Below are 17,775 nucleotides of genomic sequence, written 5' to 3' on the forward strand. Positions count from 1 at the left end.
TGCAAGAATCTAGCTGATCACATATGTGGAGTTGTCCCTCAGTTCGCTGTACTGTAAGGGCGTAATTATTGCACAAGTTGATAGTTTTCTCACTTTGGTTGTATAGGTTGGCCGATAATGTAGTGATTATAATGAAATCAGCCAGGTGGACATCATAGAAGGTGAGTTCGATGATTGAAGTTGTTAATCTGGTCCAATAAGGGAGCCCTGCCTGACAGATAAAAAGAGTGTCAGACATTCTGGTACATTGAGAGTGGGATTAGAGTCCAGGACTTTCCACATGTAAATAACACATGACTTGATGACAGGATACTGGTCTCTGTGGAGTTATTTCAGTAGCGGTGACAGTAAAGCATGTTCCTAAAGAAACTCACTTGCAACAGTCATCTTTGAGTTGAAGTTAGTATTTCTGGCACCATGCTGTTGATTGGGAAGCTTGACTCGTTAAAACCCTGCCTTTGAAGATTGGACCCAATATGTGAAAAGAATGTGTTATTTTTTCCAGGCAAATGACATTGGGGCAGATGAAAAGCAGCGAGTAATTCTCCTAATAGTTTGTGGACCCGCAGCTTTTTCAATTATTAAGAACCTAACTTTTCCTGAGGCACCAGATACTAAAGTCTTACTAGAGTTGATGGATTTAGTTAAGGAATATTACAACTCCAAGCCTCCTCAAATTCTGAGATGCTATTGGTTTTATTCAGCAATTCAAGAACCAGGGGAATCCATATCAGGATTTTTGACTAGGTTAAAACAACTGGCAGAGGCAGACACTTTGATGTAATCCTTAATGAGATGCTGACACACCACTTGGTATGTAGGATTAATGATGTAACCATGCAAAACCAACTAGCTGAAGCCCATATGGACTTCAAACAGGGCCATTATCATTGGAAAATGCCATATGTGGAGCATACGAGTTGGAAGTGGACACCCTCGCCAGTCTGGCTGAGCTTGGGGAACCCCACTTGAGTGAAAGCAATTGCATAGCCACATTCAGGACATATCCTGAAAGAGGGACTGTAGGTCAGCGCACAGCAAAGCCTCAAAACAACGCCAAACTTCAGTCAAACAATTAAACTTTTCTTCAGGATCCAGCCCAGCAAGTTATTGTAGTTGCTATTTAGTCTGCAGACTCAAAACAGGAAAGGAGTCCAACGTGACCTAAACTGAGTAAGAGATCTCATACGTCGGTATCCAGGAGAGTGAAAACCCTGCAAATTCCAACTGCATCTGGTTTGGAACAGTTAAATTGCTTAGCAACATCCAAATTGGACCCAATTGCAGTAAATTGGTTAAATGGTCATCTGCTTCTAATGGAGATCGATATTGGCACATCTATTTCAGTGATTGAAGAAGCAGTCTTGAAAAAAGCTTTGCTCTGGACTTTGCTCTAGACCTTGGCTAGACTGAGAACCTGTACTGGGGAACCTTATAGGTTTAGGATACCAACTTCAGTTTTGGCCGCTTTTGAGAAGCAGCTAGTTTGGTTGTAGTAAAAGACTCGGGTCCGAGCTTAATGGGGTGAAATTAATTGAGAAAAATTCATGTAGATTAAATCAAAATATTGCAGTTGAAAAATGGCTGTCCGAGTGAAGTCCGAATTAAATGCCCAGAATTCATTCAGGAAAGTCTAGGGACTATCAAAGGAGCCCAGGCCAACTTGTATGTTAAAAACAAAAGGGTAAAAGCAAATTACTGCGGATGTTGGAATCTGAAACCAAAAGAGAAAATGCTGGAAAATCTCAGCAGGTCTGGCAGCATCTGTAAGGAGAGAAAAGAGCTGACGTTTTGAGTCTAACTGACACTTTGTCAAAGCTTTGTCAGATCTGAGAAAGATCAGATTGACTCGATTTCAGTTTGACTCGAAACATCAGTTCTTTTCTTTCCTTACAGATGCTGCCAGATCTGCTGAGATTTTCCAGCATTTTCTCTTTTGGTTTCAACTTGTATGTTAACCAGGAAGCAATGCCATGATTCTGCAAGGTCTGCCCAGTGATACTTGCAAAAGGAGGGGCAGGAATCAGAAGGCTGGAAAACAAAGGAATCATCAAACCACTCCAGTTTGTGGAATGGGCAGCACTTGTTATACCGATTGTGAAACTTAATAGGTTGGTTCATTTTTATGGGAGTTTTAAACAAATGATAAATTGCTTTTCAGAGCAGAATAAATACCCAATCCCTTGTATGAGGATTTATATGCACACAGCTATGAGTGGGTGCTGTCCTTCATGAAGCTGGACATGAACCATGCGTACATGTAATTGAGGTTTGATAAGGATTCCCAGAATTATGCTGCAATTAATATCCATAAGGGCTTGAACCTGATACAAGACTGCCATTTGAGGTACCATTAGCCTGTGTAATCTTTCACAGATGGAGAACATTTTGCAAGGTATACCCTAGGTCGTCATTTATCTGGATGATGTGCGAATAACAGGAAAGACAAATAAGGAGTACTTTGAGAACTTGGACATAGCACTTAGACATTTCTCCCAGGCCGGTATCAGTCTAATAAGGGAAAACTGTGTATTCCAAGTGGCCTACTTGGGCTACAGAGTCAATAAAACTGTAAAGTGAGGGCGATCAAAGGTGCCCTAGCTTCCATATCAGTACCGATGCTTAGGTCTTTCATTGGGCAGGTTGAATTATTATTCATACATAACCTGACCTTCATCCATGCACCTTTGCATCAATTCCTAAAAACTGGTCTGTCTTGGAAATGCTCACACAGCCAAAAGCCATAATTTTTAGGGAAATGAAGAAACAGCAAGGTGTTGGCACACTATGATCCCAAAGGAGATGTGATTGACATGCAATGCCTCACTTTATAGCTTCAGGTTAGTATTAGTTCATAAGTCGCCTAATAGAGGGGAATGCCCAATAGTATATGCACCTAGAACTTTGGCTAATACAGAGTGTAATTGCACCTAGATTGAGAAGGAAGGTTTGGCAGTCATATTTGTAGACAGGATGTTCTACTAATACCTTTGCTGATGTAAATTTGTAATAATAACAGAACAAAAATCCCTGCTAGGTCTACTTAAAGAGGACAAGGCAATGTTGCTCATAGATTCAGGCCAAATTTAGCGGTGTGCTCTAATGCTAAGTACGTATAATTACAAGTTGGAACAGCATCCAGGCAGCCAAGTAGCAAATGTGGATGCCTTGAGCTACCTCTCACTGGCAGAAAGGCTACTGGTGGTAACGGAACGTAAGTATCCATAGTGGTTTTAAATTTTTTTAACACATTTCCAGTCACAGCTGACAATACCAGACTTTGGATGCAGAAATATCTGGTCCTGACAAAACTGAAACAGCTGATGTTGATGGGCTAAACCAAAAAGCTGTCACAACCAGAATTGAAATGCTTTTGGACCCGGACAGCCAGATCACTGTTGAGGACAGCATATTATTATAGAGAGAAAAAGTGATGGTCATAGTCCCGAGCAAAGGTCACACCAGATTCTGGTTGAACTCCACCAGGGTCATCCAGGGGTATCCAAAATGAAGATGTTGGTGGGAAATTGTGTTTGGTGGCCTGGCTTAGGGCAGATCCCAGAGTCCCAATGAGAACAAAAATTACAGCTAGCATCTCCCCTACATTCATGAGAGTGGCTGGGTAAATCCTGGACTCAGTTGCATGTCAATTGTGAAGGCTCAATGTTCTTATTCATTGTAGCCACCCATTCAAAGTGGTTGGACATGCATACGATAGGTAAAGTGCACACATCTTTTGCAATACGCAGATACCAGCTGTTGTTTACCAGCAGAGAATTTGGGTATTTCCAAACATCAAATACTATTATTCAACATATAAGGACAGCTTCATGACCTACACCATCCAATGGCCTGGCAGAAGAGCAGTCTAAATGTCAAGGCAGGCATGAAGAAACAGTCTACAGCTTCACTAGGTACTAAACTGTCCCAGTTTGAGTATTGGACCACCCTTCATGCAGCCACAGGGATAACACCAGCAGAGCTGCTAATGAGGAGGTTGCATCTGACCCTCCCACCCCAGGTTTGGGAAGGTAAAATAGCATCAGGAAGGCCAGTGCCAGATGCCAGGCCCCACCAAGCAAAAGATACAGTTTACTACAGGGGATGATGTTTGGTTTAGACCTATGTAAGTGGTTAAGGTCAAGTTCCTGAACAGCATTGGTGTACAGAGGAATCTTGGGGTTAAAGTCCATAGCTCCCTGAAAGTGGCCACATAAGTAGGTAGGGTAGTAAAGAAGGCATATGGCATGTTTGCCTTTATTGATCGGGGAATTGCGTACAAGAGTCAGGATGTCATGTTGCAGCTTTAAAAGATTTTGGTTAGGTCACGCCTAGAGTGTTGTGTTCAGTTCCGGTTGTCACATTACAGGAAGTATATGGAGGCTATGGTGAGGGTGCTGAAAAGATTTACCTGTATGCTGCCTGGATTAGAGGTTTTGAGCTATAAGAAGAGGCTAGAAAAACTTGGGTTGTTTTCTCTGGAGCAATGGAGGCTGAGGAGAGACTTGATAAATGTCTATAAAATTATAAGATGCACAGGTAGGGTTCACAGTCAGAATCGGCCAACACAACATTGTGGACTGAAGGACCTGCTCCTGAGCTGTAATGTTCTATATTCAATGTTCTAACTGGCTCTGCATGAGTAAAAGGCTTGGTCAATGCAAGGTCAGGATTAGTGATGTGTAAAGTTCTGATAGGAGCGACAGTCCTAAACAAACATGTGGACTATATGAAAGCTGCAGACTTGCAAACAGTCTGGGAGCAAAATGTGCCCTGGCCTTGAAATAGTTGGAAAGACTGTTGGAACCTGTGGGTTCTGCCTCGCTATCAAAAGCTGAAGAGACTTCTGAGTCTGAGATGGACATAGCGGATCTTGCTGCATCAAACCCTTTGCTGACGGAAGAAAAAGGTGAACTTGTCCCGAGATGATCTGTGCACAAGAGATAAGTTCCTGTGCATTATATGCTGCCCATATCCAAATGCAGAGTCAGAGGAACCTGACCCAATGCTAAAAGGTTCCAGGAGGCGCTACAAGAAAAAGGGTCAGCCCATATCCTTGGACTCCATTGGGGAGGGATGTAGTGATTGTAATGAGGTCAGCCAGGTGGACATCATAGGCTATGAATTGCCTGAATTAAATCTGGTCCAATCGCAGAGCCCTGGCTGACAAAATAGAGACACGTCAGACATTTTTACATTCTGAGAGTTGGCTCAAAAGAAGCTGGATCACTGTCAAGGAACTTCCCACATATAAATAAAGGATGACTTGGTGACAGAATACCAGCCTCTGTTAATTTCATTTAAGACCTGAACTGATTCCAAAACAGAATAAAGTCAGATTTTCTCCACTTACTGCTCTCTCTCTCTGCTCTGCTTTGGTGTCAGGTCAGGCCCTGCTTCTTGATTGTGATTGCACTAACACTATTACTGCAACATCATGTGAATTCACCCTAACTAAATGAAGCAAGAAATTCAGAAGAAACTGCTTTAACCAGAAAATGATGAGAATATGGAGCTTGCTCATGCAAGGGGCAATGGTCGGCCCTAAATTGTTCGACCTTTCACAACTGAAGTAGACAAAGTACGATAAAGCTAAACATACTGTCTTATGCATAACTAAAGTGTGAGAAATAATTTATCAACTGTGGTAACAAGCAAAATTTTCTCATTAAGCTGTGTTCAGTATTAAAAGACACAAAGCCATCACGTGCATTACACATTGCTGAACAGCCCCATGAGAGACTGTTAGCAAGGTTTGATCTCAGGTAGTACAGGGAGAACTAGCCATTTGGATACAGAACTGGTGCAAAGGTAGAAGACAGAGGGTGGTAGTGGAGGATTGTTTTTCTGACTGGAGGCCTGTGACCAGTGGAGTGCCACAGGGATCGGTGCTGGGTCCTCTTCTTTTCGTCATTTCTATAAATGATTTGGATGCGAGCAGAAGAGGTATGGTTAGTAAGTTTGCAGATGACACCAAAATTGGAGATGTAGTGGACAGCAAAGAAGGTTACCTCAGATTTCAACAGGATCTTGACCAGATAGGCCAATGGACTGATAAGTGGCAGATGAAGTTTAATTCAGCTAAATGCGAGGTGCTACATTTTGGGAAAGCAAATCTTAGCAGGACATATACACTTAATGGTAAGATCCTAGGGAGTGTTGCTGAACAAAGAGACCTTGGACTGCAGGTTCATTGCTCCTTGAAAGTAGAGTTGCAGGTAGATAAGATAGTGAAGAAGGCATTTGGTATGCTTTCCTTTATTGGTCAGAGTACAGGAGTTGGGAAGTCATGTTGCATCTGTACAGGACAATGGTGAGGCCACTGTTGGAATATTGCATGCAATTCTGGTCTCCTTCCTATCGGAAAGATGTTGTGAAACTTGAAAGGGTTCAGAAAAGATTTACAAGGATGTTGCCAGGGTTGGAGGATTTGAGCTATAGGGAGAGGTTGAATAGGCTGGGGCTGTTTTCCCTGGAGCATTGGAGGCTGAGGGGTGACCGTATAGAGGTTTATAAAATTATGAGAGGCATGGATAGGATAAATAGATAAAATCTTTTCCCTGGGGTGGGTGAGTCCAGAACTAGAGGGCATAGTTTTAGGGTGAAAGGGGAAGAAAATAAAAGAGACCTACTGGGCAACTTTTTCACGCAGAAGGTGGTACGTGTATGGAATAAGCTGCCAGAGGAAGGGGTGGAGGCTGGTACAATTGCAACATTTAAGAGGCATTTGAATGGGTATATGATTAGGAAGGGATATGGGCCAGGTGCTGGTAGGTGTGACTAGATTGGGTTGGGATACCTGGTCGGCGTTGACGAGTTGGACCGAAGGGTCTGTTTCCATGCTGTAAATCTCTATGCCTGTATGACTCATGAGCATTTGACAGTGGCCTGGAAAGGGATTGGACATACTGAAGGAGTTGATGAGAGAAGTTATTAGAACAGTTAGCAAAGTTCTTTGTGAATGGAACAAAACTTTTGAGAGATTCAAAAAATAGAGGTAATCTGAAAAAAGTCTCCATTTTCCTTAGTAATTATAATAAAGATGTGCTATTCAAAATATTGATTTATAATATAACAATTGGACATATACATGTGCACATATATACATGTATAACTTGAAGGTTTGACAAGAATATTTCACAAAACAAAATTCACTCGTTACAGCAGTAGCAATATTGTATTTGCAAGGAACAAGCTGCTTGAAACGTGACATGGAGTCTGCAATACTTTCACATGAAACCAATTTGTGGGTGAAAATAGGATATTAGATTTAAACTAGACAATCAAAGATAACTTGTTTTAGCTGCATTTTCTTTTGTCTGCCCTCATTGTGAGTCATAAATCTTTTGAATATTTTATAATCACAGTAGAGAGTTCCTAAAGGAGAATTCAAATCTACTGTCTACAGAAAAAGCAATGTCAACAAGCCATACCTGATCCAGGAAGATTTCCCTGTGCCAGCAGATTGTGTGGAAAGCAATTTTGGCTGTTGTCCAGCACTTTGGGAAATCTGTGAATAACTTTTTTTCTCTCTGACTTAAACTGACACTTGCCCACAGTGCTTTTACGATAACATTTTGCATGGTTTTACATACCTTTTCCAGACTTAGATACAGTGTCTTTGTGTGTTTTTCTTTTGAGAAGAGTAGTTGGATTCATTTGCACTGTTCAAATCTTTTGTGAATTATTTTTACATCATTGCTGAAGTAAGTTTTGTTTCCAATAAATGAGGTCGTTATTTGTTAAGAGAAGAAACCAGGTTGACTTCTTTCTGGTGCTGAGCTTGTACAGTTTAATATATCTACTTGACAATATCACTTATCTTTTAAAATTCAATCTTTGTTGTGACCAGTGAAGGAGTGGGATGAGGCACCATTCCTAACTGGATGGTAACATGATATTCAAAGCAATGGCCATTATAACAACACCAGTCTGATATTTGCATTCTAAATGCTGAATGTGAAAGGTATGCTTTGTTCTTCTCAAATTCTTGTGTTTTTTCACCCTCTGCTACACAGGACTCCACAGTGGAATGAACTCCAACCACCATTCAATGCAAACCATCCATTGCTGCTTAGTGCCGATGCTGTCCAACACTGTCAGAATCAACTGGCTGGGTGTAAGTAGCTGTTTCTCTGTTATTAGTTAATGGTGCCAAGTTTCAGTTTGTTGGAGACATTCACATTAACTATCATAACAATAATATAGCAGAAACCCATGGTTTAGGATATTATTTGGATCTAGGTATCAGATAAATTATACTGCATATGAAGACAGTTTTACTCTGAGGTTGGTTTCCTGTTTTTATTCCATGATTATTTTTCCTCAATTATTACCTGTACTATTGTTTAAAATGCTAAAAGGATTTGATGCAGAAAGACTACTTCCTTTGTTGGAGAAATCAAAAAATGAGATGTAGGCTCTTTAGGAAGAAATTCAGAAGCCTGTTTTCTCACAAACACAAATAGAAATGTGGAATTCGGAGATCCAAGATGGTGGCGACTCAGCAAGTCTGAGTTTATAGTGCTCCTCCCAAGACTTGGGCAAAGTGGGCCACCCGCCTCTACCACACTTACCAAATCATTTAAAATAGTTTTTACTTAATGTAATTAGCTGCTCAGTACTAAATTTAAACAGTCTAATCTCCTGTAAAAGTGACTAGAGGGAAAGGAGCCCGCAGTTTTTCGGCAGGCAGGAACCCCTCCCACACCCTCCCCAGCTGCAGCAGAGGCGTCCGCAGCTGCCCCGGGGGACTTACCTGCACTGGCGAGCCTTGCTGAAGTAATCTCCAAACTTGACGCGAAGATCGACGCCTTCATCGAAGAGTCCCGGAGCAGATGGAATTCACTCTTGGCTGCGCTCGAGGTCGTCGAAAAAATATTCGTTTGCTGGTTCTTCCCGAATGGGAAGAGGAAGGACAGCTTACAGTGTTCCTCGAGCAGTGGCTTCCACTGCAGTTAAATCTGGAGGCTGGATCAGGCCGGGTAAGGGTGGAATGGGCTTACCGGGTTGCAGTGCTTGGGCCCGGCTCAAACCAGCGCCCCCACCCATCCTGTTCCAGCTGGAGAGCTACAAGGAGAGGCAAATGCTCTTAGAAGCTTCCAGAAATCTTGGGAAAGATCCCCAAGCCATGATTTATAAAGGATGCAAGATTATGTTATTCCAGGACTTTTCCCCAGCTTTGGTCCAAAAGAGGACGGCATTTGACGAAGCGAAGAAGCGTTTAAGGGATTTAAACATTCAGTACTCCTTGCGCTACCCAGCTACGCTACACTTCAGCCATGAAGGGTCTATGTATAACTTTGGATCACCGGAGAAGACCAAGGAATTTTCGGACTCCCTTAGATAAATTGTAAGAGTTAATTGATGTTGTTTTGGCCCCCACCCCCACCCCGGTTTATCACCCTTTTTTTTCCCTTCATTACCTTACTGTTTAATATTATCTCCGGGGGGTGGGGAGAGGGGTTTATTTATTTATTCTTCACTTAGCAATTTTCTGACCTTTTTTTTAATAGGTCAGGGGGTCTAGTTAATGTAGGTGGGGGGGAGGTGGTTACCTTATCCTATTTTATCTCTGTCCTTAGGAGCAGGGTTGTTTTCCCCTGTTATTTTGTATTACTATATTTAATTATTATTTGTTGAGACTTTAATTTTATAATTATATATGTTCATACATGGTATTAACATTACCAAATATATCCAGGTGTTGGTATGGGTGAGGGGGGGTGGGGGTATGGAACTCATTGTTAATTCTAGCTCAATAGTATATTTGAATTTTCTTTATCCTATCGTGGGGTGCCTGGGTCAAGGTGGGTCACTGGTTGGGAGAGGTTATGATGGGCTTTTGGAAAGGAAGTGATGCCCCCTGGGAAAAAGGGGGAAAATCTCCTTTTAAATAAGTTTTATATTTTTTTTATTTAGAAATAGTTTTTCATTATATTGTTCTGAGTGTATTAAAGAACCTTTATTTTTGTGAATTTTATATCCTCTATGCTCGGGATGTTTTGGATAGGGTTTCTTCTCCCAAGGCATCTCGGACTTGCCCGATGATTATGGTTAATCAGTTGATTAAATGGTGCACCTGGACTGTCACGGGGAGTAATTCACCAATCAAAAGGAAGAAAATGTTATCAAACCTCAGGAAAGAAAGGGTTGATATAGCTCTCCTATAGGATTATTGGATAAAGAACACCTGAAATTACGACGGGAAGAGATTATTTTCCATTCTCTCTTTCTGTGCAAGGAAAAATATTTTGGTAAACTGGGTGGCTGAGGGCCCTCATGGACTTTCGAATTGGCACAGAATAATTATGGAATATACTCCCCCGGCTTCCTTACAAATTGGTGCACCAAAAAACCAAATTATTCCATAAAATATGGCAGCCCTTCTTGAATTACACAAATACAGATATTTTGGTCAGCTTAACGAGGGCTTTTATTTAATTGAGAGGGTGAATCTGGCTGGTCCGGGGCCCCTTGGGAGAGGAATCCCGCACGAATACGGATCTGATGTTATGATCTGATGTTAACACATTCCGAGCATGTATATCACTACCCAATTTCTGTGTTATCGGTCATTTTTTTTTCTCTTTAATCATACACTCTGGTTAGTTGTAGGTTAGATGAGTAGTTAGTTGAGTTTTGTTTTTATTTTCTCTCGATATTTCTTTTTTTCTGTTGATAGATTTAGGTTATTATTTATTTAAGATTTAATTGTATATCCATGTTTATACTTGAGTTTTTTTTAGTTTTCTTTTGTAAACGTGTAAAAACATGTTAAATTTTCAATAAAAATATCTACAAAAAAAAGAAATGTGGAATTCTCTGTCGGTGAATTCTGTTGATTTTGAGACAAGAATGTTTCAAGACTCGACAGATTTTTAGTTAAGGATATCTAGGAATAAGGTAAGGTAGCTAAATAGTGTTGTGGTACAGATTGGTCATGACCTCATTGAATGATGGAGCAGGCTTTTGGAATTCAGTAGCCTATCCTTTCTTTCCTGATGAAGATGAGTCATGTTGAAATCTGGTTTCAAGATATCATTCAGCCCCCCATGACTCTGTACTGTGGTTGGTCTTCCTTGTGAACTTACATGATCAGTGGTCTCAGGATATTCAACCATGATGGACATTCTTAGCCAAACAGGTTCTTGTTTTCCCTACCATCCACATTGCCTCTTCTCTACAGTATCTACTGGATTTAGATGAAAAGCGGGACCACTAGCTGTTCTTTTTCCCATCTTCTCCAGAGTTCCAAAGGACCCATAGTTACATTTAAGATAAACTAATTAAATCTAAGCTATTCACAATACCCTCTAACTCCGAACTCTGTCTTCAGTGAAGGCCTCAGCTTCATTCCCAAATATTCTGAATGGCCTACTCCCATGTTCCTTTGATGTGGAACATCTTCTGTGCAAAATCTTTTGTCATTTCATCGTTCATGCCTGTTTTCTTGGCCAGAGTTCTCCCCCCTCAAGTGATGACCACTTAAGCCATCTCCAATACTCTCCCTCCATGTGGGCCTCTCCTTTCACCTCTCACTTTTTGTAAATCTGTTGTTTTCTTCTGCCTTTATCATTCACTCTAATCTATGGCCATCTGAACTTCTTGTTTCCTACTCCTAGGTCTAACCATAACATTATCAGCAAGCTATGGACAACAGTGTTAATATTATTGTCTGGTATGCTGGCCCTTATCTAGCAGAAGCCAAATGCCAACACTCACAATGCCTCCTACCAAAGACGTTGCTTGAACAGGAGCCAGATTCTCTTTGGACAGTCGGTGTAGATTCGATGGGCCAAATGGCCTGCTTCCATACTGTATGGCATTTTTGATTCTATGATGTTGTTGAGGCCAGCTGTAGGTGAGAGTTATGAGTAGATTGATTTTGGGTAAATTCAGAGGTAACAGTGCAAGTCCAGAAAGAGAAGCCACTGCAAGTGATTCTCTGGCTATGATTAGATAGATAAGAGTGGAACTAAGTGAGAGCAGTCCCATTGAACTGGATGACACTCGATGTGCTTAAGAGAATAGGGTAGTCATCCATGTCATGAGCTATAATCAAATCAAGGAGGGAAATATTGTCACAATCACATAGGATGTCATTTGTCACTTCAAAGACTTTGGAGAAGAGAGGTTGGAGATGGGAAATCCAGTGAACATTTCTGATGGAAAATCTTGAATTAGTCTGTTAAGCAGTTTATTTGTCTTGGGAACCTGGACGACAATGCTTTTAATGTCCTCATCACATTCCCTTTCTTGGTAAACCTGAAGTGGTATGAATGTTGACACTCATTATTATTGATTCACTTGTGTTAGTGAGGAAGATACAAATCCGATTCAGTTCTGCCTTTAGTCAGCTGACTTCACAAGGATAGCTACAATTACAATTAGCACACCAGTCAGGATTACTACTATACATTGACCTCAATCAAAAAGGTATTCAGCAACAATTTAGGACAGGAGCCATGATGAGGTACTGCTCAAACCCTCACTGGGTTACACTTGTGTAGTGGTTATGGTACTAGCATAAAAGTGATTGAGAATTTTGAAACCAAATTCAAAATACCTTCTCTTTTGAGGGCTCGCCACAAGATGTTATGATTGAAACTGCTGCTTTGTAAAACAAAAAGTGATTTGCAAATGCTCATTTTGAAAATAAATTGTCTGCTTCACTTATTTTTGGATAGGAGGTGACTGTGGTTCTGCCACATACAACCAAAGATACCCAGTTTACCAGTAATGCCCATATTTTAAGTGTAAAGTAAAAACAAGTAGCTGGCTGAGCCTCTGTAATGAAGAAGACCAAATTGGATGGCTATAGCCAGCATCCATGAGATAAATTCAAAAAGCAAATGGAGTGAGCCACTACAGAAGACAAAATTGAGGTTAAAAATAACTTTTGTGTATCAGGACTGCATGGGGTTAAAGAAATTGATAATCATGCAAGTAATATTAAAAAAAACAAATAGGTATCATTAAAGAACAGATCAGTCTTAGAGTTTGTAGCTGTCTATCTTTTATTCAAGTATTAGCATTCTTGTCAGTTGTTTGGTTACATTATCTGTTCAACTAGAGATGAAAGCCCCCAGCTGACCACTCACAGAGGCTTTGCACAGACCTTTATATGCTGCCACAGTTAGCCAGTGATCAGATGTCTGCATTAGCAGTCATTATCCTTGATTAGAGTTGACCTTTGTCCTCAGGGGTCAGCAAACAAATACTCACTTTTCTTTCCCTCTCTCAACACAGGGTGTCAACACTATGTTTTTACTTTTTTTTGGCACCATCTGGAAGATTGTGCTTTTTACTGCATGAGATTTGAGATACTTCTAGCTATTCCTGCAGGATAACCTCATAAATTTTGAATGAATCTCCCCAGTGTACAGTTGATGAACACCTTCCTGGGTCAGTACTAAGTTTTTTGAATATATGACCAGGATAATTATGACACTATTACATGTCAAAGGCTGGGCTGTTGTGGTTCAGTGGTAGTCTCTCTACATTTGAGTCAAAGAGTGTGGTGCTGGAAAAACACAGCCATCAGGCAGCATCTGAGGAGCAGGAGAGTCAATGTTTCGAGCAAAAGCTCCTGATAAGGAATGGGAGTTGAGGGGGGAAGGGGAAGGGTTGGCCCACGGGGGCTGAGAGACAAATAAGAGGAGGTTGGGGCTGGGGTAAGGTAGCTGGGAATGTGATAGGTAGATGAAGGTGATAGGTTGGAGCGGAGGGTGGAGTGGATACGTGGGAAGGAGTATGGACAGGGAGGACAGTTCAAGAGGGCAGTGCTGAGTTGGAAGGCTGGATCTGTGAAAAGGTGGGGGAGGGGAAATGGGAGAACTGATGATATCCACATTGATTCCATGTGGTTGCAGGGTGCCAAGGTGGAAGATGAGGCATTCTTCCTCCAGGTGTCGGGTGGCTAGAGTTTGATGGTAGAGTAGGCCCAGGGGGGAGTTAAAGTGTTCGGTCACAAGGCAGTGGTGTTGTTTAGTACATGTGTCCCAGAGATGTTCTGTGAAACATTCCACAAGTTGGCATCCTGTGTCCCCAATGTAGAGGAGATCACATTGAGAGCAACAGACATAGTGGATGATGTGTGCAAAAGTGCAGTTAAATCTCTGTCAGATGTGGAAGAATCCTTTGGGGCCTTGGATGGAGGTGAGGGGGGAGGTGTGGGTGCAGGTTTTGCACTTCTTGCAGTGGCAGGGGAAGGTACCAGGAGTGGAAGGTGAGTTGGTGGTGGGCGTAGACTCATGAAGTTGATGGAAGTTAAACAGTTCATCAGCTTCACGCATACCTTCCACCCTGACCTCAAGTTCACCTGGACCCAATCGGATACCTCCCTCCCCTTCCTGGACTTCATCTCCATCTCTGGTGACCGACTCAACATGGCCATCTACTTCAAACCCACTGACACCCACAGCTACCTGGACAACAATTCTTCCCACCCTGCCTCCTGTAAAATCGCTATCCTTTATTGTCAATTCCTCCGCCTCTGCTTCATCTGCTCCCAGGAGGGCCAATTCCACCATAGAACATCCCAGATGGCCTTCTTCTTCGAAGATCGCAATTTCCCCTCCCACGTGGTCAACGATTCCCTCCAGTGCATCTCCTCCACTTCCTGCATCTGCGCCTTTGAATCCCATCCCTCCAATCGCAACAAGGACAGAACCCCACGTCCTCACCTTCCACTCCACCAACCTCCGGATACATCGCATCATCCTCCACTATTTCCGCCACCTACAAACAGACCCCACCACCAGAGATATATTTCCCTCCTCACCCATATCTGCCTTCCAGAAAGACTATTCCATCTGCGACTCCCTTGTTAGGTCCATGGCCCCACCAATCCACCCTCCACTCCCAGCACCTTCCCTTGCCACTGCAAGAAGTGCAAAACCTGGGCCCACATCTCCCCCTTCACCTCCATCCAAGGCCCCAAAGGATCTGTCCACATCCGACCGAGATTTACCTGCACTTCACACATGTCGTCTCCAGTATCCATTGCTCTCAATGTGATCTCCTCTACATTGGGGAGATAGGATGCCAACTTGCGGAATGTTTCAGAGAACATCTTTAGAACACATGCACTAAACAACCACCACCCTGTGGCCGAACGCTTTAACTCCCCCTCTCACCCTGCCAAGGACATGCAAGTCCTGGGCCTCCTCCACCTTCAAACTCTAGCCACCTGACATCTGGAGGAAGAATGCCTCATTTTCCATCTTGGAACCCTCGTATCACATGGAATCAATGTGGATTTCACCAGTTACCCCATTTCCCCTCTACCCACCTTATCCGAGACCCAGCCTTCCAACTTGGCACTGCCCTTTTGAACTGTTCTACCTGTCCATCTTCTTTCCCGCCTATCTGCCCTATCCTCCTCTCCAACCTATCACCTTCACCCCCACCTTCATCTACCTATTGTATTCCCAGCTACCTTCCCCCCCGCCTCGCCATCCACCCAGGTATCTCTCAGCCTGATTGGGTTCAGGAACCATCTGCTCCAGAGGTGTGTCATAAAATCTCAGACCAGGTTGGTTAGAAAATCAAAGATCAAATATCTAATCGTGAAGTAAATAGATGCCCTGTATTAGAAGGATGTGAACTTTCGAATCGTATCCGTTAGGTCTGTCACAGTAATTTTTACATATCCTCTCAACTTCTTTCCTGAAGGTGACACTTCTTCTTGAGTAGGTGGGTACTGCAAGACCCAAATGATTGTTCACTATCTGTGAATGTAGACAGGTACTATTAGCTAGCTATTCCCAGTAGAGTGAAGTGAAACTCTACCACTACTAATACTGTTCCTGATCCAGTTTTCATTGAGTGACTGCTTTTGTGCATTTTCCAAGAGGATTCACTGAAACAGGGTCAGGAGCTGCAAGTTCCCTAACTCAGGCACTGAGATTTAATACTTCCATAACAACCTGAGCAGAAGCAAGAAGTGTTCAAGTCTGGTCTCTTGTATCTAAGCTGAGAACCTTAATACTGGCCCCTTTGAATGGCTGTTCATTTATAAGCACTACTTTGCATGTCCTTGAAGAACAAACCTTATTATTGCATTATGATGCTTTGTGAAAATTAGCATTCCTGACGAGTTGTTGACAATTTGTTATTCTGAAACAAAAACAACTCACTGTACAGGTGTTTATGTGACAAGGTACAGCCTGTCTTGCATACGTACAAATCTTTTCAGCAAATGGCTCCAAGTTATTTTGAGCAACAGCAAACTCAGAGATAATTTTGAATAATCATGTTTTGCTTTCAGAGGAGACAATTTACTTTGATTTATCTTTTTTGGGCATATTTGCCGTATCTATTCTTTTGAGGCACCCTCCTTTTTGGCTGAGACCCCTTGGGTGAACAGCCACATGGTTGTTGGCAACACAGAAAGAGAGGTGAGGTCCTAAAAGTAGAATTTAGGGAGCTAGGTGTGAAAAACAAGGCCTCCAAGGCAGTAATCTCATAATTATTCCCAATACCACATACTAAAGTACAGAAATAGGTTGAACAAATGAATACATAGCTAGAAAAATGGAGGGCTTGAGATTTCTGGGAAATTAGGACTTACCCTGGGGCAGTTGGGACCTGTACAAGGAAAAAGGGTTACATCTTGAAAGAACCAGTACTAATATCCTTGCAGGAAAATTTGCTAGTAGTGTTGGGGAGTGTATAAATTAACTTGTGATGGAGATTGGAACTTGGTGGTGAATTGAGATAGAATAAAAATAAAACTATTTATGAGAAGTAGAGAAGCTATAAATTAAAGTGAAAACTAGCAGGAACAAATCCTAAACAAATGTTAGTGATTGGAAGAACCAAATATAGGATCTGTTTGGGAAGAGCCAAGAACTGCAAAGGATGTTAAACATTGGTACAAGTGTTTACAGATCACAGTGGTAGCAGTAATGTAGGGTCTAGTAAAAATTAGGAAATTAGAGATGCAGATAACAAATGGAATGCAGCAATCTTGAGTGACTTCAATCTCCAAATAGACTGGGTTAATTTAATGAGCACCAAATCTGTGGAGGAAGAATTCCTAGAATGTGTTTGAAATGGATTTTTCTGGAGCAATATGTTAAGGAACCGATCAGGAAACAAGAAAGGGCTAATTAATAATCTTGATGTGAAAGGATCTTTAAAGAATTTTCAGTTAAGTTTAATGTGGTTCAGTTTGGAACAAAGGTCTTAAATCTAAATGAGGCAATTATGAAGATACGAAAAATAAGTTGACTGTGGTGGATTAGAAAAAAATATACTAAAAGGTTTAATAGTAGATAGTCAACACCTAGTATTTAAAGGACTAATGCCTGATTTTCAAAATAACATACATACAAGAGCATTGCAGATGGAATATAATATGGATAAGTGTGAGGTAATCCACTTTGGAAAGAGGAACAAAGATGCAGAGTTTTTCTTAATTGATGAGAGATTGGAAAATGTTGATGTCCAAGGGGCCAAGGTAACCTTGTTCGTAAGTTACTGAAAGCATGCAGATGTCGCAAACACTTCAGAAAACAAATGACATGTTAGCCTTTATCACAACAGCATCAAAAGGTCTTCCTACAATTGTATAGCACACTGGTGGGACCGTGCCTAGAGTGTTGTCTGCCTTCACTAGAAGAAGGATGTATCTGCCACACAGGGAATGTACTGGAGTTTCAACAGACTAATTTCTGACAAGTGGAACTAACCTGTGAGGAGAGATTTATGAGACTGGGCCTGAATTCTCTAAAGTTTTGAAGAATAAGATGTGATCTCATTGAAACT

At 41.7% G+C, this 17,775-nt stretch overlaps 1 protein-coding gene across 2 annotated transcripts in view; it reads left to right on the forward strand.

Moving 5' to 3' along the window:
* Positions 1-17,775, forward strand: part of bcas3 (BCAS3 microtubule associated cell migration factor) — a 1,146,863-nt gene that overhangs the window by 654,239 nt on the left and 474,849 nt on the right. For both annotated transcript variants that reach the window (XM_060847956.1, XM_060847957.1), the window contains exon 19: positions 8,019-8,119. In XM_060847956.1, the coding sequence (XP_060703939.1) occupies positions 8,019-8,119 (101 nt within the window). The remainder of the gene's footprint in view (positions 1-8,018; positions 8,120-17,775) is intronic.

This window comes from Hemiscyllium ocellatum, chromosome 31 (genome assembly GCF_020745735.1).
Source record: "Hemiscyllium ocellatum isolate sHemOce1 chromosome 31, sHemOce1.pat.X.cur, whole genome shotgun sequence".
NCBI classification, from domain to species: domain Eukaryota; kingdom Metazoa; phylum Chordata; class Chondrichthyes; order Orectolobiformes; family Hemiscylliidae; genus Hemiscyllium; species Hemiscyllium ocellatum.